Below are 26,582 nucleotides of genomic sequence, written 5' to 3'. Positions count from 1 at the left end.
TGAAAATAAAAAAAAATTTCAGAAAGTTTAATAAAAATTTCTCGTAAAAGTTTTGGGCAATCCTTAATCCGAACCAAAATGTTGTGCGCCACTCTGCATGGCCATTTCGAAGCTCCAAACTCGGGCAAGCCCGAAAGGCGACTGTGAATAAAGTTTAACCTTCGTTGGCCATTCCAATGCCAAGGAAAAGAGCTTTTCCGGCGTCTGGAAAAGCGTGTTGGTTTGTTATGGTTTTCAATGCCGCCCAATGACAATGTGACCGCAACAATTCCATGGCACAATGGTTTTTTAACGGCCATTAACGGGTCGCCTACGACCCAGTGGCGTCGTTGTCCTGCTGCAAATCCTGCTGGGCTAATCCCTCGACGGGACAAACTACCACTGGTTGCTCTTCCTGCTAGCCCTGACCTTGTCACCTGTTGAATCTATGAATGAACTGACGCCGGCGCAGTGGCCGGGGAAAGCTTTCACTTTCACGCCTTCCAAGACTCAACAGAAAGTGGTTTAAAAGGCTGCCACGTCCATTGTCTCGGCTTAGTTGCGCGCTCATTGTCCTGCTGGTTGGACGAAACGGCCGAAAAAAAAACCAACCCACAGACGGACAAGTTCACCCCGTGAATTTAAAAAACCGGCGGGATAATACAAAAAAATATTTTTCTTTATCAATTGCACCAGCACCAGCTCTTAGAGTAAACAAACACAAATTCTATTCCTAGAATTACTAATTAATCGAAAAAAATATTGCCTCTATTTAGAACTGAATCAGAAAAGTTTTTGGTTTTCGAGAAAAGAAAAACTAAAAATACAACTAGACGGAATATAAATTCTGCTTTGTGAAAACAAGAGCCTCAGAAGTTTTGAGAACAATAAACTTTTTATGTGTGGCAAAAGTTTTTAAATTTACCTGGCAATTCCTCTTTGTTTACATTATTAAGAATTGCGGGGAAAAAATTGTTGGCCGATAATGAACTCAAAACACCTAGGTGAGCAGCAATCGGGAGTTTTAATAAGTTTTCCGCAAGAAAAGTTTTCAAAGAAGTTCGAACAAAAATTGTTTAATTAAGATTAAGTTGAGCGGAAGCAGAGATGTGTGTGAAAAGCGTGTGAAAAATTGAGCAAATAATTCCAAACTTTGAATTGTTGACACGTGCCGAATGAAATAGTCTGGTTGGCCGAAAACATTTCACTTTTCCATTTAAATTAAAATGCAATTCTTTTTGCCTTTGACCTAGATCAATTAATAACAAAAAATATGTGTCGAGAAAAAATCAAAAAACAGTGAAGTAGGGACTGCGTAAAATTGAAATATAAAGTGTGCTACAAATTTAATAAAAACATATATGACCCTAGCAACTACAGACATGGATATGGATTATATGTCCAACACGAGTGGCAATACATCAGCCGCCACAGCAGCGGCATTCACCACAACTCTTGGTGATTCTAATTCCACGGATAGTAATTCAAGTGGTTATTCAACTGAGATGGACACGGAGGAGGTATCTGGCGAGGATGAGGAGATGCTGAGAATAGCGTTCTTAATAGGGGATTTCGTACATCACTACTATATCCCGGTACTCTGCTGCACCGGCAGCATTGGGAATATCCTGTCGGTGGTTGTCTTCTTCAAGACCAAGTTGCGGAAACTATCCTCGAGCTTCTACCTGGCTGCTTTGGCCGTCAGCGACACCTGCTTTCTGGCCGGACTCTTCGCCCAGTGGCTGAACTTCCTCAACGTGAACATCTACAACAGGAACTACTTCTGCCAATTCTTCACCTTCTCCAGCTACTTGGCCAGCTTCTGCTCCGTTTGGTTTGTGGTGGCCTTCACCGTGGAGCGCTTCATCGCCGTTATCTATCCGCTGAAGCGCCAGACCATGTGCACCGTTCGCCGGGCAAAGATCGTGCTCTCTTGCCTCACATTCGTGGGCTGCCTGCACTGTCTGCCCTATATAGTGATCGCCAAGCCGGTATTTGTGCAAAAACTGAACGCCACCATCTGCGATCTCAACTCGGAATATAAAGTGAGTATGCTCCGAAAAAAACAAAGAGTTCTAAAAGCTATTTATATTGTGCAAAAATTCGTATTCAAACAAATAAGAAAAATGCTTAATTTATTAGAATGGTTTGGTTTTGCTAAACAAAAACATATTATTTCCAGTAAAGACCACCTATTGGTTGGAAAACATGTTCTCTTAAGCAAGCGCTATGCCACAATGTGAATTGAGTAAATAAAATATGTTGATTAATAACAAACATTCCAATCGCCAAATTCGGTATAAATAAAATTATAATTGTGTTGAAAAACAGCCAAACAATTAAATGCGCTTTTTACTTTCATGTTCATAGTGTGTAAATAACTGGTCTCTTGCCATTTTCAAATAAGCAAACATCGGAACATCATTTTGCTACCGGCAAATAAAAAAATAAATTTGCAATTGCTCTTCATAGAATTTACCTAAACGGTTTTATCTAAAAGTTATAAATTCTCTTGTAGTGCATTTATAAATAATAAATAATAAATTATATATAATAATAAATAATAAATTTATAAATTATTTAATTAAGCAAACATCGGAACTTTTATTATTACCAACATCATTTTTCTACCGGCAAATAAAAAAATAAATTTGCATTTGCTTTTCATAGAATTTACCTAAACGGTTTTATCTAAAAGTTATAAATTCTCTTGTAGTGCATTTATAAATAATAAATTATATATAATAATAAATAATAAATTTATAAATTATAAATAATAAAGAACAATCAGCAAACGAAAATAGTTGGAAAATGACTTCAACAAAAAAACAATAAACAAATGAAGAGCTAAGGCAAAATACAGTTTGCAGTTTCCTGAAAACTTCAAGCTTGCATACAACGCAAAAACCTTTGTGTACTTGCTTTTGTAGTATTTTTTAGTGGCGGCTGTCTCATTCCTGTCTCACACCAAAACTAACTTTATCAAACACATTCTTGTAGTGCCCCGAATTTTTCATTTGTGTTGCCAGTGGTAACTAGGGGCACAACGGAAATTTATTCGACATTTCCAGCACCTTTATTCGACTCTTTAAAAGGTAAACCAAACACGATTTTTTTTGTCATTAGTATTAGTGTTGGAATCTGAATGGCATTGTTAGTTTGCCAGCAACATTTTTATTGTATATTTAAAAAACATGATTTCGGTCCGAAAAAAAAGATTTCAAGGAGGGGATGCGGCTTTAATCAGAGGTTGGGGTATTATCTGGAGAATATGTCAGCTGCATTTACAGCTGTTTCGGGTCAACTTTAACTTGACATCTCTTGAGCTGCCGAATCCCTCGTCACTTTTTCTTCACTTGGCATTGACACGCTGTCAATTGAGCCCAATAAATACCGCCAGGATAAGCGGATCATGCGCCAGGCCGCAAATCGAAGGAGCCACTAATTTGGCCAAAACTAGAGCAATTAGTCAATTAATTGGATCCCGAAAGGCGGAAAGCCAACCGCTGTGTGGGTTAAGCGAGCAAATTAAGCGTTTATTGAACAAGAAAAAAAGGCCTCCGAAAATTGCTTAGCGAAAGGGCGAAACGGCTACAAAAAAGTCAAAAATGGCTAAAAGGTTTACCGGTATACAAAAAGGAAATAATGGGAGGAAAGACGAATATTTAAATTCCCTAATATGGAAAAGATTTAGAAAAAGTCACCCACCACAAAGCCATTTTTTGGAAAAACTTAACATAAATTTTAGATTTTATACCATTGCTGGGTAAGACAGCTTTTTGAAAAATAGGTTCAGTTCAGTTTTTTATTTAAACGTAGCTTCTAAGATTAACAAATATAATTTGTTAGTAACTTACTATTAAGCTAATATCGAAATTTGTATTATATTGTGCTAACTGCGTTGCAAAATTCAAGTCAAAACTATTGTACTCTCTGCAAACATTGGGTAAACAACGATGACTAAAAAACAAAAAGGCATTGCTGACTACTAAGCCAAGACAAATATTTTTCCTGGGCCCGCAGCACAAACAGGAGGGAACTGTAAGGACAAGGCAGTAAAATAATAGAACCAAACCCACCGGCAGGCACGTGTGCCGACTGGGTGTGTCCTGTGCGTCTTAAGGATAACAATTCCAGTTCTTAGGACCCAATAAATCTCATACTTCACTGGGTTTTCAACTGTTTACCTTTGCTTTAGCCGTAGTCGCTTTTTGGGTTTGAAATTCAATGCTAATTTTTCACTATATGTGGGCGGTCGCATTGCAATGCAAACTGAAGGACAGGTGAATTAGTTTGAAACTAGTGAAACTCAGCATTGCTCCAGCCAGTTAGCCAGGTAGACCGCCAGCCAGCCTATTAGACAAATTGGCCTCAATGGAGCGTTAAGTGTCGCTCCTACGTGTGTTTCTAGATTCGATTGGTAGAATGATGGATGAGTTGAGCGGGTGTAGCTCTCGAAAATAAAACGAAAAAATTTAGTAAAGATTACACATAAAAAAATAATGACAAATCATTTCGTTGTAGTGAGAAAAAAATTAAAAAAGGTATTATAAACGTACTCTTTAAGTGTTATTTGATTGATTATATTTATGTTTGTTAATAATTAAAAAAACAACATGTTATTTATAATTTATTGAGTTTATTTGTCAATAAATAAAAGTTTTTCCAAAACATTTATTTATTGACAGATAAACATTTGTCGGACACTTTTAATTTTTATTTTGAACAACTCTTTCGGATATTAAACTGTGGAGCTTAAAAATAAAAAAATTATATAAATAATTGTTTTTTATTTGAAAAACCTGCTTAAAATGGCTTAAAAACATTTTGAAGACTACAAATTATCTAAGATACACAATCTACTCCAATTTTTATAGATTTTAAAGAATGTTTTTCTATGTGTAGGCGCGAATTGCAAGCAATTTCGTTTGACAAAAAATTCATTTGAGCGATGGGAGCCACGACGCCAATGCCAGTTACCAGATGGCACAAGACAAGTGGCCAGGAAATTATGCACGAATTCCGCGCCGGAAGGGCAAATAATTAAAAGGGGAGGAGGAAAGTTGGCGGAACAGAAGCTGCAACGTGCGGTGAACAAAATATATATTGCAAAATGGCAACAGGGGGGAGGGTACCACATACATTTTTAAAACAGACATCGGCTCGAAGCTGTAAATAGACTTTTTGCACTTGGCGGTTGGCATATTGAAAGAAACAAATCATTGGGTAATAGCCCTCTGGCTGAGAGGAAGCAGAAAACCGCCCTCTAAAAACGCTACCAGAAGCTTCACGGCAAGCTGCGACTTTTAGGGTATCTGGCATTCTGATGAATAGACAAATTACGGCAGACGGCGTATTACCTTAAATTGAACATTTATTAAAAATGAGACCCAACGAAAGCTATGAAAATGTAACGCATATTCTCCAGATGGCTTTCTATTTAAAGCTCTTCATGATAATTAATTGATTTCGGTATTATGACCGGCAGTCATCAAATAAAGGAGGGGCCCTTTGATGTGACTAGGCAGCAGATGTGAAGCCAAATTAAAATCTACTGAGTTCATGAAAATCTCCATTTGACAGTCTGAGGACACAGGAAGTGTCCAAGAAATAGAAGTGTGCAAATACCATATGCATGGGTAAAACTAACAAAAGCTCTGGATTTAGCTTCCTCGACTTTGCGTTGGAGTTGCGAATCTATAAAATTGTAAAATGTTCTTCGCATTGAATTTGAATTTGAATCAGATCTGTACAACTTTACATATTAATGAAAAGACGAGCCATTTGTCGTGCAGAAAACTTTTCCTCATATAACGCATATTTAAAATGAACAATTCCGTTTTAAAAAGTTCCATGTGCCAATTCAATGCAGCACATCCGATTTATAAATAGTCAATCTCTTTGGTGCTTTTTAAAGGATAACAGACAAGAACTAATTATACTTTCATAACAATTTTGTGTATTAGAAGCACCAAAGGGCCAGGCACCATCATCGTCACTTAATTGAAAATTTACGAGCTATTACACTTTGATCCACTTGACACACGCAGGCGGCTAAAACCATACAAATCATTGGGAGGGGCATTAAAAGTAAATAGCAAGAAGCAAATAAATTGAATGGATTGGTCAAGCCAAGACAGCGTCTATGGTTATGACAGCCTTTTGGGGGATTTTCACTGCGGTTCCTGGAGTGTACTGACCAAAAGTCCCTGGCCACTCCACCAATAAAATAGATTTTAGTTTCGCATTGTCTTTCAAACTGGCAAAACATATGATGACAGAATATTTAAATTCATTTTTGAATATACTTTAAGGCTTAGAATTATAAGTATGGCTATAACAAATGAACAATTTTGATTTTCTCGGTCGATGATTAGCATAATTACAGTGCTTGTGTAATACATTTTGATGAATGCCAACACTTCAAATTATGTAAATTGAAAGCAACCGCCAGAAATCATGGCAGAACCCACTGATGATGATTGCATATCTAGAGTGGAAAGTAGAAGTAAACTTAAATTCCCGCATGGCCAGCTGGTTTGGCTAGAGAAATACGGGTGAACCGTTGGATTGTCCTTAATGAATGATAATGCCCTTATGTTTTGGTTAATTGTGATTGAAGTAAATGAGATTGCTTTGCCCAAGTTTAGCCAGGCGAAATGGCCATCCACATCTGCTCGGCGAGATTAATGCGAGTGTGCTGGAAAATTTCAGATTGAAATTTTCGGACATGAAAATATTCAGGCTACCAGGAATTTATCTGCTCGAAAGCTCTTGCCCCAAATGAAAGTTGAAAAAATGCAAAGGACGAAGTGAAAATAGTTTACCGGGGAAAAAGGGTTCAGCCGAGCAGAAAATGCCGATAAGTATTCCGAGATTAAGGAAACAGGCCAGAAGGTCAGCTCTTGTTGTAAAGAGCGTAAACTTATCGGTTCAGCATGAAATAATTCCATTAAACTTCTCGGCAAGTGGATTATGCAAATTAAAATAGAAAAGGCCATCGGGACAGTTGAGTTTTTAAGTTGCGCTTTCGTATCACAAAAATGAATTTAACTCAAACTTTAATTTGTTTAACTACTCTTTCAGTTTAATTACATTTAGAAAGGGATTTCGCAGCACTTGAATAGAAGCCAACCAAATTGAATTCGGGCCAAACTAGATTAAAGATAGTTGGTGGTGCAGAACCAAATTACGTTTACGTGGCGTATACTCAATTTAGTTTACTGTTTCGTATACGCCACGGTGTCTGAACCACAAAACCAATCGAATTGCAGTCAGGGTAGAAATAATAATAAAAAAAAACGTGTCCTCTCATTTGCAGGAACAACTGGCCCTCTTCAACTACTGGGACTCTATTATTGTCTATGCGGTGCCGTTCACCACCATTGCTGTGCTGAACACCTGTACAGGCTGCACGGTGTGGAAATTCGCAACCGTTCGCCGAACACTGACCATGCACAAGATGTGAGTATTGGCCGCAGGTTAATCGCAGTTCGACCTCTATAGCCGATTTGAATGAAATCAATGTTGTGCAAAATTATTAGCGTTATGGGATAACATTGCGATTTCAAAAAAAAAGTATCCGTAATAAGCTTGCTCGCTGAACCACAAAACCAATCGACTTGCAAATAAATATAAAAATAAATATGTATTTATATGTTTTATAAATGAAAGGTAATCTGGACTGAATAAGAAAATTTGAAAAAATCTCTAGCGTAAAGTAAATATACAATTTGAAAACCCTAAAAAAGTTATAGGAAAAACCGTTAGAAACGGTAACTGGACATGTAAAAAAGATTAATTTATTAGAATGATTTTAAATTGATTTTAAAGTAAAACTTAAAGTAAAAAGATTTATTAAAAAAACGCATTACAAGAAAGATCATTGTAGTGATCAAACTTATTAAACTTATTTCTGTTCGGGAAACCATCAATAGATTATAAATACTCTGAGATTTTGTTTGCTACACAGGAAACCGCAAACGAACAGCATGCCATCGAACTCGTCAAACTCATCCGGAGCAGCATCTGCAGTGGAATCGTACCGCATTTCGGCTTCGCTGAAGCGCCAGAAGTCGACGGGAGCGCAACCAAGCGGTCAGAACAATGTTGCCTTGGGGCAAACGGATGAGCAGGAACAACAGCAGCCACAACAGCATCAAATAAACAATTGCCAGCACCACTGCGAGATTACACAGAAACCAGGTGAGAGTCCTACACATCTGGGATGGCTGTCTGTTTGGAAAACGCCAGTGCTTCGCACTACTGGCACTCACTAAGGAACTCGTTATGGTGACATTTTCTAGAAAGTTGGCACAAGCAAAGACTACAAGTTTTCCTTAAGCCGTTTAACTTTGCAGCACCGTCTGACATTAAAAATGACAAAACAAACAATGACGAAAGCAGGAGGAAAAATTTATGAAACACTTTCTGACAGCTGCAATCTTAGCCAAGTTTCCGACACTGATAAATTGTCAAACAATTTGCCAACTATTAAATATAATTTCTAACTATTATGAAGACTGCGGAAGTGTGAAAGTCTGAGAAATGTCTCAAGTTAACTCCTTGCCTGTTTTTAATTACATATTATATATACCTATTTCTTAGCTCGTCGCAAGGTACAAAACTCATCGCAGATCAAGGTAACCAAAATGCTGCTCATTGTCTCAACGGTTTTTGTCTGCCTGAACTTGCCAAGCTGCCTGCTGCGCATCGAGGCCTATTTGGAGGTAAGTGATGCAAACATAATGGCTGCCCAAGGCAATTTTGAGCTCATCTCAGCCAATCAGTCAGGTTGAAAGCCCTTCTAGTATATCGGGGCACAAGACCGATGCATTGTTATGCCAGGCCCAATGATGGGACTTTACCTAGGTTTGGGCCAAATAATTGAGTCAGCAACCCTTGACCATAGCTTGTAATTTAAGTGTGGTAGATAATATACACAGACAAGAGTTACACCGAGAAAATATAAATAAATATCTACATTATATAGAAATTTAGAATGGTTAAATATTTATTCCAGGCGCCACTTACTTTTTTTAAATATTTGATCACAAATAATCGGAATCATGATACGAATAATTTTGTAATTTTAAAGCTTATTGTCGTATAAAAACATTGAAAACTTTTTTTGGTTCATAAATATTTTAGTTTTTAGACCTGTATATTATTACATTTTTTGTAAAAATAATTCCTAATATCTTCCCAAAACAATGGGTTCTAAAGTAGCCCTAAAGCTATATCAAATATGGCTTGAAAAAAATCATAAAATTGTCATGACAACATTTAACTATTGCGGATGCTTCGGCTTTTGTGGGCCACCACTTCTCCCAATTTCAGTCCCACGGCTATTCGCCTAGTTAGCTCAACTGTCGCGTTAAATCCAGGAATAACATACATCAAAAGGGGTAACATTTTAATATCCTCGCCAAGTGAGCACAGAGTGGTTGGCATGGTGAATGTCATATGGGTGTCAATTAGGCTTTAATTAGTTTGTACACTTTGGAAGCAAATCGTAAAAATAAAATCAGTTTCATGTTAAATTTATGCCCATGGTACTAGAGGACTATAAAAACATTACCACAAATAACAGTAAATAACACTGGAGTTTATTTGGTTAATGACTTTGAATATGACTCTTACAAAGGGAAAATATTAAAATTATTACAGTTTTTATTAATTTAAATACGAGTTAATTAGTTAATTAAGCTTGTATCTGAACATTACACAGGCGTTTCAAAGAGCAAAGAGAAATTCAATAAATACAATTTAATTAAACTGTGAGTGTCAGTTCACTGCTCTTTCTTTTTTCCAATTTGGTTCTACATTTCGGAGAATTTAATATATGCCATAAAGCTCTGACAAATTTTTGTATGCGAACGCTTGTCAAAGTTGACACATAAAAAGTTGTCACATAAAAAGTATTTTAAAGATTGCAAAGAATACACCGAAAATATTGTACCCCAAAAAGTAACTAGTACCATAATAAAATATTGAAAATATTCAATTTCAATGTTTTACAAAAAAGTATATGTTGTATGTAAGCAAGTATATATTGTATGTCCATTTGGCTAGAGTATAAAAGTTCATTTTAATCAAGTTGATATGTCAACTTAAAAATGCGGCAAACTTTGACATTGATTGCAACACAAAATTAATTGAGTGGAAAACGATGGAAAACAGACAAGAGCTAAATTATATTCCGGCCTTTTTCCACAGAGTTCACAGGGCAACAGGACAACAGGGAAGGCACGTGTCCATTACACGATCAGTGTTGAGTGTGACTTATAGTTGAAATGTGTAATTCCAGATCATTAGGCCATTAAAAAGTTATGTAAAACTTTGAATCAAAAATATCGATATCCTTATTAAAAGCGCAAAGATCGATGGGAAACTGTTGATGCCAGGAAGAACCATGACAACGTATCCTAATTGGCACACAAAATTTCTATTAAAGTTATTACTTTTCATGTTATTTGTGATTCTGACCCTCAGACGGAGTCCGCCAGAAACGAGAATTCAACAATTGCCCTGCAATATATTTTTCACGCATTTTTCATCACAAATTTCGGGATAAATTTCGTGCTTTATTGCGTCAGCGGACAGAATTTCCGGTAAGTAATGCGACACAAATTACCCCAATAACGCATGCTTATTCCATTGGCTTAAATAATTATTTAAATACATTTTTCGCATCCTTTGCAACGTTTCTGATGAAATTACAGCAAAGCCGTATTGAGCATTTTCCGGAGGGTTTCATCCGCTCAACGGGAGGCGGGAAACACCCAAGTGACAGGTGAGTGGATGAATTTCCGCCAATAATAAGAGACCATAATGCCTTCAATGCAGGATGGGGAAATTTCATATGACATATGAGATTCTATGTTCTCAAAAAGCTTCAAAATGTGATTTGTTGTGCTCGGCAAATTTTATAAACCATAAACTTTGAGGGTAATGAGAAGTTAAGGGAATTTAATCTCCAGAGAGCCTTTTAACGTTCTGAGAAAATATCGGTGCATCTAACTAATCCTATACTCAAAACGTTAAGCCTTATTGAAACTATTTAAACAAAGTTGTATAATAAAATGTAGTTGGGTTTGTGTGTAATTATTTCTGATTTAACAAAGAATTAAATTGCATACAATTCCACCTAGAACTGTTTAATAATGCACTTTAATGGACAAAGGCAAAATATTCGTTGTCTTTCCCTAGGGGTAAGAATAAATTAGCAAACGAAAAGCCCTCAAGTCAAGCGACTTTGAAGATGGATGGAATGAGACTTAAACTTGGCAATTGCAATGAGAGCTTCTCTGTTTTCTTACTAGACTTGAGCGCATAGTTAAGGCTGGTTAAATCCTTTACAAAATGCCAACAGGGTTGCGGTTCCTAAATTTTGCTGCTCTTGGCAACTGGGAAACTAAATTACTCAGGGCGGTTCAATAATTATTTTGGTATTTGTGTTGAATTAGTTAAGCATAAGATATTGTTAATTGTTATAAATTTTAAGCACAAGCTCCTGGGCTACAGAATAGTTTGTTTGTATGGTTTCCAATAAACATAACATAATGGAAAAGGAAGTCAGACTTTCAATTTCAGTCTTTAAGGTTTTAACACAAATACTTCCAATTTGTATGGTCAAGACTCGTTCGGAATCGATACAAGTCTTAAACCATTCGAGCATGCAATTTTATAGACAAGGACATGAAAAAAAAAACCTAAGGAAAATGGTAAAGGACTGCTAAAATAAGTTCCATTGCGCTCCAGGGATTTCTTAAAACTTGCATTAAAAAAACTGAAAGCCAACACTTAATACATTTATTTTTAAATTAAGTTAAGTTAAGTAATTAAAATTGGTTTAAGAATATTTTATCCATAGGCATTAAGTTGGGTTTTCCACTGGGACCATAAGCATACAATAAGATTTCCTCTCATTTCCTGCAACCATCGTTCTTTAGCCGTAAAATTTAGTTTTACGATTTTCCGGCTTACCTTTGGGAATCATCAATTTTTAATTTCTTACTAAAACCAAGAACATTTTTGAACAGCCATTTTTCTTTGGCTCTCTAGTGGCATATTGAAAGCCATTAAAATGTCAAGGTGCATATTTATTTTACAGTATGGTTTTTCCACTTGTTAATTAAAAGTGTTTGCCACTTCGTTAAGTGTGGAAAATTCAGGAACTGTGCCACACAAATCCTGTCAACACCTCAGAAAATGAAAAAAGGGGAAAGTGAAAGGAACAGCGAAGGCTTCAGATGGCAGCAAGATTTCCTAGGTAAAAGCTGAGGGACGAAAAGGATCAAACAGGATAAAGAAGTGTGCTTCATGCAAATATTGACACTATACAAATATATGAGGTGTTCTTGTTTTGTTTGTCTACCTCGTTTGGAAAAGAGAGCAGAAATTTGCACAATTGTAAAATTTAAAATTACATTTAACACAGTCGCAATGAAAGCAATATATAAAAATGATTACTATTTGCAGTTTGTGCTTGTTTGTTCCCTTATTTTCTGATTTTTTTATAATTTAATAATTTGCCGGCTTAAATCAGTCGAGGTTCTAAACAAGTGGCATTTAAAGAAAACCTACGAACAAACCTGAATAGCTAGAGAATTTCATTACTGCTCTAAAATCACCATCCATCCAATTGTAATCGATTTTTCCTCATTCCAATTCCAAAATGCTTTCGTTGAATGACTACATACACCGGTCCGGATAATCCGAAAATCAAACATCGGCAGTTAATGAGAAAAGCGTTGCGTTCGCACATTAGATTCCCCACCAATCCGCTTTTAATCATGGCTTGCGGCCAGTTCCGCAAATACATTTTCATTTTTTCGCGCGGCATTACTCATACGCAGCGTAGTACGTGTGCTGAATGCAATGGCAATTTGCGCGACTCTCGGGATCCGCCTGCTACCTCATTACGGTGCTTCTTACTGGCCATAAATTACCAACACATCCAGTCACGCTCCTCCAGGCTGCCACTTCATCCCTGAGCTCCTCAGGCTTCTCCATGGCAAGTCAATCAGTGCTTGCCTCTGGAGAAGACAGTGCCACTCGCTTTATTTTTCCATTCAATCATAGAAAAGCAACTAGAAATTTTTCTGCTAAGGTTCATTGGCTAGCTGTTAGGTTTAAGGTGAATGAAATTGGAGTTCTGGAGTTAAGTAAATATATATTATTTATATATATACAATTAGTCATAAGCAAACGATAGTCGTTTGTTATTTGTCTAGCTAAAAGACGTGGGGTTTTGCCAAATTAATTTGAAAATAACCCTAAAAATTTGAAAAATAGTTGACTATTTTAAAAAAAGACGAGGGGTTTAGCCAAGTTGGTTTCAAAATAGCACTTTAAAAATAGTTAAATGTTTTTTAAATTTTAAATCTTATTTTCAAACCAACTTGACAAAATTTTTTAAAAATAGTCAACTATTTTTCAAATTTAAAGTGCTGTTTTTAAACCAACTAAGCAATTGCCGTCGTCTCCTAGCTAGAAAAAGTAACGACTATCCTGACCTTCCATTCTAGGAAGCATTGTCTTAAATGGACTCGTTTAAAATGATTTGTTCTCAGAATATCAAGCAGCTGTCAAGCAGAATGTCATAGGCAGCAGCTTTGTAGATTTGAAAGCCTCAAGATATGAGCGTACCTAGAAATTTAGGTATGACTATTAATTGAAAAAACAAATCAACACAGCAATTCACTTAAGATTTCGATGGCTTCCATTTGAAAGGGCGGTAGGAAGACTTGTGTTGACGCGAGAAGTTGATGGTATAATTTAATAACTTACTGGAAAAGGAATAAAAACGTGTCACACAAAAGCTGAGTAAGCATCAAGCACGCGTCAAGGACAGTCGAAGAACGTCATCATTAATCTCGCCAGGCCACAAATATCCACACATGATAATCAACAAAAAGTTTAAGGCAAAAGGAAAAGAGGGTGGAATTTTACCCAACATGCTGAAGTGGCCAAAATTTATTTTTACATCTCCACTGTTGACAACCCGAAAAGATAAAGTGTGTCGAATGTCAAGCTGAGGAATAAATGTTTAATTTGCGGTGAGTTTAAAGCAATTTCGAGAGTACAATTGCTTTTGAAGGATAACCATAATTACCCAGTGCAAAGATCATAAGGAAATAAATGCAAACAAGGCATACAATTTGTTGGAAAATGCCGCTGGTCTGAATTTATTGGCACTTTTTCAAGCTTTCGACACGGATGATTGATTAGCTCAGGTTGCCATGAAACACAATATTTCCAGGAAAATAACGATGAAAACAAAGCAAATAAATATGTGCTCCTGCTGTCTGTTAAATTAGCCAACAAAGACCCAATGATTCTCTGCGTTTTGCAGGGGCCTTATATCCGATTTGTTCAGCATTTGGATCCGGACATTTGGTCCTATCGGAAGGCTAATAAATTGGCGCGCAAATAAGCCAAAAAACCCGTTGAGCAGCCCATTGAAACCCCAAAGTACTGAATTTATAGTCAACTTTTGTGCTCCCCGCTGGGATTCAAATTCGACTGACGACGTAAATTCCAGGTACACATTAAAGGATTGAAACGGACACCCAAATAAGAATGGAAAAAACATAAACAATTGCGGATTAAGTATAAATAATACATTTTTGATTCGGAAAAAAATGCCAATGGATAACTATTTCTGTTTTACGCTTTTTCAAAGGCGGATAATCTGTAAAACCAAAAATGAAAAATTATATTATTTAACAAATTATATATTGTAAGGCTTAGCATTAAAGTTGTAAACAGAATAAAAAAAGTTGTTTTAGGAGTTATTTTAATTTCGAAAAGCAAAAACAATAAAATAAAAAAGCCCAAGCTATAATTATAAATATATTTGAAAGATACAAGTTTACCCTAAGTTGTTTTAGGGTACCCAAGAGCTACCTGCATCTAGAAATATTTTAATGTAGAGCCATGAAATTTTAATTACATTTACAAACATTAAATGGGTTCTTTGCTTTGGTAATTGAAATTCTAAGAAGTATTCCACTTATGAAAGAGTTCACCGCACTCAATTTACTACATTTTCACATGCTATTTTTTTCTTTTTTTCTTCTTTTTTTTCTTTTCAGTTTCAGAATATTGTCGTAATACTGGCACCTCCACCCGCCGTCGTATGATGACGCAGCATTGTTGGAACGAAATGCACGAATTGCATCCCCTCAAATAAATAGCAGAGCTTACACAGAAATTAACTTAGAGGCTCTAAAGGCCAACGGAAGATGTGAAATTGCAAAATACGCCGCGGGATAAGCAGGAATTTCGTTTTTAATTACAATAGATATCAGAAAACGTTAAATAATAAGAGGACGAGGAAAGTAAAAATTAGTATACAAAGTAAAGATACAAAAGCGAAAGATTTGTTTGTGATGTTTGTCAAGGCCAAGCAAAATGAAAATAAAAATAAAAATCAATATTAAGGAATGTATTGTATACACCACATTACATGAATTTAAGTGTTTAAATAATCATGTAGTAATAAAATTATTAGTTGTTGTTTTGCTTTACGTCTATTAATAAAGCCTAGTCCAATTAAAATCCGCACGCTTATTTAACTAATTGCTTACCACAAATACAAATTGAAAACGTCAAACGTAAAACCCAATAGATTAGATTAATTCAAATGTACTCCTGTCTAACCAACCAACGATAAAATGTATGTACACAAGTAATAAATGTTAGTTTCGTTCAATGAAAAACCAGCAGAAATGAGTTTTGATTGGATTTCCCACTTCGCCACAGCAAGCACTTAAACCATTTTCCAATTGACTAATCCTAAATAGGGCAATTGCGTTTAATCAACTTTAAATGGCAGCCTAAAGCAATTTAAATTTGGCAATGACGGCTAAATTCCGAGTTAAGCCAATTTCATTTACCGCTGCTTACCCAATGTCAAGGATTTATTATTATCTTTTTAACTTTACAGAACTAAGCTTGTACTGCAGCATCCTCGATAAAAAAATAAACACAAACTTCATCAGCTTAGTGCGAAGGCAGAAAAAAGGTCAGGGTCTGCTTTTAGGTGGGTTGCTAACATTTAAAGGTAAACAAATAACTTTGCAAAAGGTAACTAAAATAGTTCAAGTGCAAAAATCTAAATTTAGCTATTTAAAAACATAATAGCCCTTCAAGGAAATGGAAAACCAAATTGCTGGTTCAATTTTATAGAAAAACACATTTTGAGATTAACAATAAGCTTCGAAGGATTAAAAAGATATACAGCAAATCAAACTTCAACACCATCAGATCAATTGTGGGAGCGCTTACAAAGCTTGTTCAAGCTTCATATGTTATGCAATAAAATGTGTACATCCACAGCCAAGTAAAACGATAAAATGATGGTACGTACATTTATGAAGTTAAAATGCAAAATTAAATTTTCAACAAACAAGGAGAATAAACAACATTTGCCGTATTGGGAAATTTAGCAAACGAGGATGGGCTTTCCTCGAAAGTGAAAAACACATTTTTACTCGTCTGAGAGTTTGAGTATCAGACAACTTGTTTTCGTACTTTTATATGTAGCCCAACCCTTGACGTATTGTGAGTACAGTGGGAATTAGGAATTTCTCAGTACAAGTATAAATTCTGGTGAATTTTCCCTTCTAGTCTTTGAAGTAGAATCAATCAGTGTTACAAAGCAATGATATCAATTCCAAAATCGTTTGCGTTTAAACTGTAAAACTAAACGTACATCGAATTTATTATTTGTATAATTTGCTTTGTTTTTGGCTCTTTATGCAAATAAACGAAAACTTTGGTCTTTTTCAATTTAAAAAACATTTGATTTTTAGATCTTAGCTATTTGCAGAATTGAAAACTCACTAAGACATATATGTTACCGAATTAAATTTTTTTTTTGTTTTATCAATCAAGAACATTAAGCTTTGTCAGTATTAAAGTTTCAAACCTTATAAAATCGCCGCCTGTAGATTTCCATTCCACAGCAATGTTCTACTTGACATTTTCAATTAATTTTTATTTTATTGCCATCACCCCGCGTTAGTTGCCATGTCAGAAGGGAAAACTCATACCTTTCTCGTTGTCGCTGTGCAGAGTGCCCACCACGCTGCCGAAAAATCGCTTGTCCAGGATCTGCAGCAATTGCAACGCCGTTGCATGCACCTCCACACGGGGACAGCCTGTCATCAGGAGCGTCACTGTTATCACAGATGTGTAATGGTCGCACGGATACTCCCTGTAATTGAAATGGAAGGAAAGCCAAAAACCTTAATAAGTGGGGTTGGTGTTACAGGACAAGTTACAAAGTTGGCCTGCGGTTCTGCGGTTGTGTGCTGAACATATTGCGGGTAATGTTTAACACGGCTCACGCCCAACGTGCCAACCGTCAACAGTTGCTGCTCGAACTGCCACTTGGTGTAACCAGAAAAGCCACCACCACAACCAATGGCCGAGAGATCCATTAAAATGTCGTAGCCCGCTTCCAACTATTTGTTTGCATCCACACAAATTTGTAGCCCTGGGTGCGGAAAAACACTTTCGGACAAGAACCACCCACTTAACCTTGCGTTCATGCTTGCAGTAAACTGAATAATTTACACAAATCGATTTTCGCTTTGCATCCCCACAAACACATGCCATCAACGCTACAATGTATGCTGTGGTTTACTTTTTGTATTTTCTCTCTTCTGTCTCTTGAAGAGTTTAAATGAAAACAGAAAGTGCAGAGCTGAATATATCCCATGTATATTTTAAAGCTAAATGGTCGTTAAGATCAAAGTTCAGGGACAAACGGCAGTCTGTTCAAATAGTCGAAGTTTTTGGGCACAAGTTGCCTGCGATAAGCAACCGAGACCCAAAACTGTTTGGATATAATCAATCAATGCTTGGCAAAATTGCTTTCAACGCCTTTAAATCTGGTCAACAATTTAAAAAATGTGTCACACTATCGATGAAAATTAAAATGGTATACTCGACGATATGCAAACGGCTTGCAAACGCCACCTGCCACAAAAAATCAAGCGAAAAAAAATGTTGGAAATGCCACGCGCGCTGACCAAATGCTGCATTTAATTCAGCCAAACAAAAACAAGGGTAAATTCTTCAGTCGAACTATATGCATGTTAAATACCCTGTAGCCAATTTCATGTTTCTAAATATGTTGAGTATTAATATATGACGTAATCAAATACTTTTGTATTCTGAGACAAGTTAGTTCAGAACCAAGAACCACAGCACGCGCACTGCAGTAAGACCATAGCCAGCCGGCAAAGACCCCACATGGTCGTCTCAGGTGGTTTAGATGTGTATATATTGTGCCTATGGCTTTCGGTTATAGGCAAAACCACAAAGACACAAGGACAAACCGCAAACTAGTGACTCTGGTTACTATAACAGCGAACTAAAATCCTTCGACATTCACAAATGTCGACTAATTACAAATGTAAACTTTAAGCTGCGGTGTGGCGGGCGATTTGGTTATTATAATAGGTTATTCATTTTCATTAGAATCGTACAAGCAAACAAAGTTTTTTTTAGCAACATACATATACGCTTTTTACGTTTATATAGAATATTTATTTTAATAAGATCAAAAGCAAACATGGCTCATCAAATACATTAATACAAAATGAATGGAAATTTGTAAATAATTAGTAAAACAAATTAAACTATGCTTTCGGACTGTTTCGGAAAGGCCCACACCTAAACAAAGCCATTGCTTGTGAAACATTTGTTTGCCGAATTCAGTTGCATTAAATGCAATTAGCCGTGCATGCCATGCTTCATATATTCAGCTGTTTATCTTGCATAAACGATCCCCGCTCGCTGCCATAATGGCCATAATGGCCAAGCCAGAACAAAAAAAAACAACAGAAAGCGGAAGGAAATAAAAAATGTGCCTGAACAAATAGGCTGTCATCCACTCATGTGTGTGTACGTAAATTTAAAAAGAGTTTCCATTGCTCGCAGACACGTGAAATGCTACTTAAGTGTGCCATAGACACTGGGATTTTGGTCCTTCATCCCCCCAATCCCAATCCCAATCCCAATCCCTGGTTATATGGGCGATGTGATTACCGCCGCAAGTGGCGGGCGGAGTAAGGGGCAACGCGTAAGGCGATTACATATTAAGCGGCAGCCGGGTTCAAGTTTAATGTGTCGTTTCCATGCACTTACTTGGCGCTGAAGATCGAGGCCAGGGCAAGGAAGCAGGCATCAGCTTCGCGCGGTGTCGACGTATAGCACCGATCTATGACCCACTCCAGGAGCTGTCCCATATCCGGATTTGATTCCAGCAGCAGCACAACTGTGTCCCGGGCCAGTTGGTAAATCTGTGAAAGTGACTTCCGCTTTAATTGCAGTTCAAGTGGAGGAACAAGTGGTTGGCGGTTTACCTTTTCGTCCTTGGAGGTCAGCAGCAGATCCAGCCACTTGTATATGATGCCGTCATCTTGGAGATGAGGCGCATAGAAGATGTGACCGCAACAGAGCAGAGCGGACATGGCCTAAAGAGCAAACGGAGAAGAAAAGTACACAGAAATGTAATAGTGGTTATAGGTCTTAATATTCGGATTTTAAGCATAAGCAACTTTAGTTTTGACTACTTTTACAAACATTGTCGTGCCCTAGCACGAACCTATCCTTACAACATATATAAGATAGTTGAAGAACTTTCTATTTGTAGTAAAATAAGATATCGTTACCCAAATTGTCTTAACATAACTAGAGATTAAAAATAAAATAATAATAAAAATAAAAAAATAGAACGTTCTTTATCTTAAATTGGGAGCCAAACTCAAGTTTTGATCTCGGAGAATTTCGTCGTTTTAAATTTGTAAGCCAGTGTAATTATATTATAATATTAGAAATAAATATTAAAGCAGCATAGAAGCATTTAATATGTTTAGTATTTAACAACTAGAAACTATTTTCTAGATATTAAATACTACAAAGGTAAGAAGGTATAGATTCTATAAAATCATAACATGAACAGAAAACACAGAATTTTGCCATAATTTAGAGCACAATTTTTAACGGTGCACAAAACTTGGAGAAGAAATAATCGAGATGCGGCCTTGTTCTGGTATAATACTTGCCTGCAGGGCGCTGAACTGCAGCTTCTCCTCCTCGAGGGTCTGGCCAATCTGCATGGTAATGCCCAGCGGCTTGGAAAAATTGCCGCACCATGCGGCAAACAAATTGAACAGATTACGCTTGAGGACCCGAGAAAGCAGCGTGGCACAGGATTCGACTAAGGGGAATGAACAGGCAATCAGTTGTAGCAGATGGATACGCCGCCAAAGTTGTGGCGACGACAGCCTGTCAGGACTTTGAGCACTTACGTGAGAAGTTCTTAATCATCTTGCGTATGAAATTGCAAAAGTGAGCCTTCACTTCGCGAATGCTTAGGTTATCCTTGTCCGTCTCAGCCATTAGATAGGCCATGGCCCCCTCGATGTACTCCACGAAGGTGGGATGCAGCGACATCGTGTCGCGTTCCAGCACACAGGTGCTGCAAATGGGTGAAGTAAAGTTCTCGGTATATTAGCAACATTTACAAACAGAAAAATGTCTGGTAAACAAACTATGGAATACGATTGCACTTTAATTACTTCAAATACAGCCGAGTTTCCACAGTTCAAAGCATCATCTCCCACCAAAAGAAGTTAGCGTTAGACTTTAATTTATGCAATACATTTCACTTGCTTCCTTTTGCCTTAACAACTTTAAAAAGTTTGAGTTATGGAAATTCAACTTTAATTTGTACTTTCGTTTTGTTAATTTATTTGATTTCTTTCATCTAGTTGACAACTTTTAATCTTTTAGTTTTGATTGCACCATTATTATTTACATTAGATAATTAAAACCAAATAAATTGTGGTTTTTATTTTTGATTGCATCATTATTGTTTACATTAGATAAGAAAGCCATATAAATTGTGGTTTGACCTTGTGTATCCCTGTAGTATTTCTTACCTCACACCAAATGTTCCGTTCTCGGCAATCTTCTCCAGCACTCGCACCACCTGCAGGCGCAGGGCATCGCGTCTCCGCCTCCTTCGCATGTTTTCCTGCTTGCGATCCACCGCCTCCCGGATGTACACCACCAGCTCCTCCATTAAATCCCTGCCAGAAGACACGCACACGAACACATGTTGTCAAAAGGGGAACATCAAGTTAGATGTGGCTTAGAGACTTACTTGAGCGCATCGTGGTTTATCAGGCCCAGGGCGTTCACTGCCGCATCCCGGACATCCACGACCTCGCAGCGGAGCAGCGGAACCACCAGTTTGTAGAGGGCGTGTGGGGAGGCGCTACCCATCGCCGACTTGTCACTGCGATCGGCGTTCAGGGAGTCCGGCGATGAGCTGTAAAACAAATTTACGGCCATGGATTTTAGTGTCAAACAGCGAGCGCTCCACTCTCCGTGGCAGTAATTTCTGTTAATGTCGCTTTCTGGCTGTGGGTGCTTTGGTGCTGCCTTGGCAAGGTCATCGTTTAGCGAGAGTCCATAAGGGTTACTGCGATTTAAACTGGTCTCTTAAATCCGCTCACTTGACAAACTCAAATTCCAGGCAGTAATTTACATTTACTACGTACAGGATCACGGCCCCTGCACTTACGCAATTTCACTTTTTCTGCCGTGCAATAATAAACATTATGAATATTAAATTCGAAATCTTCTTTCAATTAAAACCCATTTTATTTTTTTTTGACCTGGATTTTCCCTGTCTGTTTGCGAGGGTCGGCCAGGACGAATAATAATAAATGACAGAAAGCAAATAACAATTTCATATACATGTACATTTTTTTGCTGCTGAAAAGCGAACATGAAGCCAAATCAAGCTTTTTTGGATTTTTCGGTCAGAGGGTTTTTGGGAATTGCGGGGAAACTAGCTGACATGCGCTATATGAAAAATAAACAAACTTGTCTCAACATTATTTATCAGTTCACTGCAAACAAGGGGCGTAACTTGTTCGGAGCTGTGTTGCATAGAAAAAAGATGAAGGGAGAAGAGCTGTGTTTGCCCAATTATACGGCAAGATCTCAATGAAAGCCAAGCCAATGAAAATGGGAAAATATCTATGTATGTAATTACTTTCACTTGACTGAGCAAGAAATACTCTGGTTTATCGGCCTTTCTAGAATTAATTCAGCTCTTTAGTTGTCGATAAAAACAGACAAAAATAAAATTTAAAACGAATTTTAAACAAAACGAGTTGTTTATGTGAAGACTAAAACAAAATGTAAGCTTTTTTAATTTTAAAATAAAGAGAATCAAAGCTACATATTCTCATTAACCAAGCACAATTCCAAATAAAATAAAATGTTTAGAAATATTTACAAATATACCCATAGGTATTTAAATTAAAATTTTTAAAAATCAAATCAAAATTCTTGCTAAATTAAATATGAAAATGAATAGCAAATTAACTTTTGGAAAAATGCTAAACAACATGCCAAAGCTACATACACACATAAAAACATAAACCACGCAGCCATAACATACTTATTTTGCATTCTTATTCATAGTTAGGTAAACATATGCAAAATAAGTTTACGGTTTAGCAGGTATTTGGTTGCACTATTTATTGTTTGGTTTTAATTTGGTTTTGGTTTCGGTTGTATTTGCTTTACCCAAGTCGTTTTTGGCGCGCCTCTTTGCGTCCATAGGAGAGTGGCAGCGTGAAACGCGTGACGATTCCCTCGGGCCCAAACACATTGGATGGTATATTGTCCAGGGAATCGGACAGCGAACGCGAGTCCGACTGATCTTGTAAACTATAAATTACAATCCATATCAATATCTATGATAAACAGCAGGTTTAATGGGTTTTGAACGACTTGTGATGATTCGAATTCGATTTATATGATCAATATTTAATGTACGCATTTCCACAGAATTTTCATCATGGCAAATTGATAGATAGCCAATCTGAATGTCCGCCGTCCATGGGATATTCTGTTGATGTGGACATGGACTTTGACCTTCACGGACACATGTGGTGGTTGGGTGTGGAAGTGGATTTTTTTATGAAATTCACCCCTTTTATCGACATTTTCCACCGGGCAACATTTGCAAACTGAGGTGATGAATGTGTTTTGTGTGGGATTTTGGATTGGTGTTGTGGGTTGCAATAGTTCACATTTAAGTTAATTAAGTTAAATCTTTAAAGAAAAACCTACTAAAATACATTTACGATGATTTACTACAGCAATAAACTGGTTGCGAAATGAATGTTAAAATAGCTATCAAAGTTTCAAATCATATTGTTGAATTGATTGAATTGTGTTCTTGAATTTATTAAAAGTGTGCTTCAAAGAAATCCGCGATTCCTATGTTACTAAATACTTACGCTGTACTAATAACGTTATTTATTTAATTTACATTCCCCAACCAACTTTATAATTCTAACTTGGTGATGAAACCAAATTTGAACAAATTTATAATTATAATTTCCTGAAAATTTGATTTTACACTGACCTATTTTGATTTTATTTTAACCTATTTATTCCTTAAATCTGATAATTTTAGTATTTATTTCTTTAGCATTGGCACATTTAAAATCTCAATTTTATAATTTGCTGAAAATTTTTTTCAATTAATGTATGAGCAATGTACGAACTTATTTGTTACTTGTTCGTTAAACTTTCGTCTTTCCCTTTTAACATTTTACACTTAAATAATAAACAGCCTAATAAACTAATAAACGATGGGGTACACAAATATTGACAATGGTGTCCCATTGTTTGTGATTGTGAAGCCTGATGTGCGACATTATATTCTATATGCAAAATGATACACAAATTTCAGCAAAGTCTAGTCGAGTGCATGCAGGCAAAACAATTCAGCTAAACACACAATGTGACTTATGCGTAACGCAGATGGCAAACACAGCTAATGGCATATTAAAGCTGATGCGGATTAAAATGCAAATGAAGTAAGACAAAAATCCATTATTTAAGAACAAACTATACATATGTGACTGCGGACTTCATGTTTCGGTATCTGTTATTATGCCTCTCACACAAACTAAAAACAGAGTCAAGCCCATTCTCGCAATTAGACCGAATGCAGTGAAAAGTTGGTTGGACAGAAAACAAAACATAAAATGGATTTGCATGTGGTGCTAGGTTTTTCTATTTGACACCCACTCAACAACAATAACAAAGCACATCAAGAGTATACAAATACTACATGCAAATTCGTGCCGAATGTAATTGAATTCGTAGTGTTAGTCAAACAGAAGTAATGACGTGTCTTGTTTGATTAAAAATTGGAATGCGGTTAGTGAAGGGATACAATAAAATGCACAGAGAAAAATAACACAAAAACTGACCATCGATTTGGTAGAATTTAAATCAATTTACTTAAAATAAAATTAACTTATCGAGCTTATATTTAAAATCCAGCAACTATGTCATATTTTGAAAAACACATTTGATGACAGTTTGGAAGTTGTATTTTTTTTCTCTGTTTGAAAATGATTTACAAATGCTTTGTTGAAGGCTCACTACTCACTACTCACCTCAAACTCAAATCAGGTGACGCACAACGAACGGCAACACTGGGGATTTGAGGCACCAATCGCATGGCACATGCCACTTGGTTCCTCCAAAGACGCAGATACGAATCCTTTTGGCTCTCGGTGGGCACTTTCTTGGTGGGCGCCGAGCTTCGCAGCAATGAAGCCCGATTGTCGCTCACGGGGCTGCACAGCAGGAAGTTCAAATAATCAATTTGATGTCAAGGCAGGGTTAAGCTAATTGAAACTTACGTGGGATCTATGACACTGTACAGCGCATTCAGACGCGTGAAACAAATTGGCCAGGCCTGAGCCACCGCCGATGGACATTGCTGCAGGATGCGCTGCCTTTCCAGCAGTCCAAACAAGCAGGTGGCCCAGGGATCGAAGGGGGGTTGCGGTGAGCTGGCCAGCGTAGCCGAGGCATTCGCCGTTGAACTAGACTGCGACAGGTTGAGCGTAGACGTGGAGGACTTCGAGTTGTCTGCAAAGAATACAAGTATATATTATATCCGTATAACAATAATTGATTTAATGTCACTGCCTACCATCTATTAGACCCGCCAGCCACACTCCACTCGACCTCTCCGCTATCCACTGCAGGTCAATGCAATTGGCATTCAGAATGGCCGTCTTCTCCGTCTGCGGCAGCAGTGGCAGGCACTTCTCGACGATGGGCGGCACACAGCGATCCATGACATCGATGAGAGGCGGTTCCGTTTCCGGGATGCCCAGTGCACGCATTAGATTCTTCACCTCCTTGAGGATCATGGCGGCCAGTTTGCGCAGATAGGGACGATAGTTGCAGAGCAAGACCAAGGCAAAACCCTCAACGAAATGCAGAGTGGTGGCCAGCGGAATCTCATTCTTTTTGGCCACATCGCTGGCCATATTCAGCACTGTGTGCTGGGTGATGCTCGACATGCCGCTCGAGGTGGTGATGCTGGAGGCGGCACTGCTGGCCGTATTCAAATGCTGTTGCTTGGACAACTGACTGCTGGCGGTGTCCTTGGCCGGAGCTGCCGCTGTGCCCTGCACCTGCACCACAGGACCCTGCACCACTGTTCCCACTGTGGCAGATGGCTGCGGCCACTTTGGGCTGTGTGGCTGTGTTTGCCGCACTTGCTGACACGCTCGGAGCACTGGTGGTGCTATTGCCGTTCACAATTATGGCACACCGCCAGATGTTGAGGAAGTTGAACAGGATGCGTGTGCAGTTCTCCAGCAGCTGCGGATAGGTGTCGGTGACGTCGCGCACCAGAAACTGTGTGTAACCGTGCACGACATCCTGACGCCAATCCGGAAAGTCTATGACCAGAGTCGTTAGCGACTGGTGCGTCAGAATTCGCAGCTCCTCGTCCATGTGAACAGTCAGACGGGAAAGCAGGTCCACCAGTTCGTGAGCCGTCATGGTATCGGGTATCAATCGCGGCACGGCAGCCACACAGGTCCGGAAGAGATCGATGCGCGGCTTCCTCTCACCGGACAGCATCTCGTCGGGCTCCTTGTTCTGGTTCTGCGTGTTAGTCATCATCAATGGACGTCCGTAGTGCACATCCAAAGCCCTCAAGATGTCCACAAAAACCCGACGTACATGTGGGAAGTACGTTGACATGCCAATGCTCCGCGCGGTGTCATCCGTTAGCATCTTGTTGATGTACGTCTTCTTCACACGCAGTGTGTTTCCAGATGGCAGGGCTGGAACCGTCCTGGGCATCGGCGGCTCACCCGCCTTCTGCTGCAGTGAGTCGGCGACGACTAGGAAGGCTCGCAGTCCAATGCTCATGCGCTCTGGATTGAGGATCAGCTTGATGGAGCGACCCACGCACAGCAGATCGTAGACGATTTCGCGCATGGCAAAATCCAGACGCTCTTGGGCGATGAACTGGATGATCTTAACGAAGATATTCAGCGGGGTGTCACGCGGCACTACTCCTTTGGAACCTCTGTAAGTTAAATAAGTTAGTAGGGATTTGCAATAATTTAACATAGTTACTATTCAATGAGCAACCCATGATATACCCTTGCAGATATGTAAATAATTTTTTTTAGTTACTTAATTTGGTTTTTCATATTTGTTAAATG

General features: G+C 37.9%; 2 protein-coding genes across 5 annotated transcripts in view; one reads left to right on the top strand and one right to left on the bottom strand.

Moving 5' to 3' along the window:
* LOC128258731 (protein furry) overlaps positions 1-26,582 on the bottom strand; it is a 53,057-nt gene that overhangs the window by 16,721 nt on the left and 9,754 nt on the right. The window contains 12 exon segments of the mRNA XM_052990573.1: positions 17,043-17,206; positions 19,147-19,301; positions 19,365-19,475; positions 20,067-20,221; positions 20,313-20,482; positions 20,946-21,095; positions 21,170-21,337; positions 22,609-22,752; positions 24,501-24,683; positions 24,750-24,981; positions 25,046-25,577; positions 25,579-26,443. Of these exon segments, the coding sequence (XP_052846533.1) occupies positions 17,043-17,206; positions 19,147-19,301; positions 19,365-19,475; positions 20,067-20,221; positions 20,313-20,482; positions 20,946-21,095; positions 21,170-21,337; positions 22,609-22,752; positions 24,501-24,683; positions 24,750-24,981; positions 25,046-25,577; positions 25,579-26,443 (3,029 nt within the window).
* On the top strand, positions 6-15,822 carry LOC128258733 (galanin-like G-protein coupled receptor npr-9). Of its 4 annotated transcripts, none has more exons than XM_052990577.1 (8): positions 6-689; positions 1,351-2,024; positions 7,301-7,443; positions 7,952-8,184; positions 8,587-8,708; positions 10,474-10,592; positions 10,704-10,774; positions 15,081-15,822. In XM_052990577.1, exons 2-8 carry the CDS (start codon positions 1,362-1,364, stop codon positions 15,176-15,178), a joined length of 1,449 nt encoding a protein of 482 aa, XP_052846537.1. In that variant the 5' UTR covers positions 6-689; positions 1,351-1,361; the 3' UTR covers positions 15,179-15,822. The 4 variants fall into 4 exon arrangements, with proteins under 4 accessions (XP_052846537.1, XP_052846535.1, XP_052846534.1 ...); XM_052990575.1 differs by having other exon boundaries at positions 1,233-2,024; XM_052990574.1 differs by having other exon boundaries at positions 6-983.

The sequence above is a fragment of the Drosophila gunungcola genome, assembly GCF_025200985.1.
Source record: "Drosophila gunungcola strain Sukarami chromosome 3L unlocalized genomic scaffold, Dgunungcola_SK_2 000003F, whole genome shotgun sequence".
Classification (NCBI taxonomy): Eukaryota; Metazoa; Arthropoda; class Insecta; order Diptera; family Drosophilidae; genus Drosophila; species Drosophila gunungcola.
This window is presented reverse-complemented; position numbering and strand designations above follow the sequence as displayed.

What these genes read in the sequence shown, in the direction of transcription:
- LOC128258733 (XM_052990574.1), top strand. An exon ending in GCATCGAGGCCTATTTGGAG is followed by an intron (nt 8,709 to 10,473) that starts GTAAGTGATGCA and finishes TCTGACCCTCAG; the next exon opens with ACGGAGTCCGCCAGAAACGA. An exon ending in GTCAGCGGACAGAATTTCCG is followed by an intron (nt 10,593 to 10,703) that starts GTAAGTAATGCG and finishes ATGAAATTACAG; the next exon opens with CAAAGCCGTATTGAGCATTT.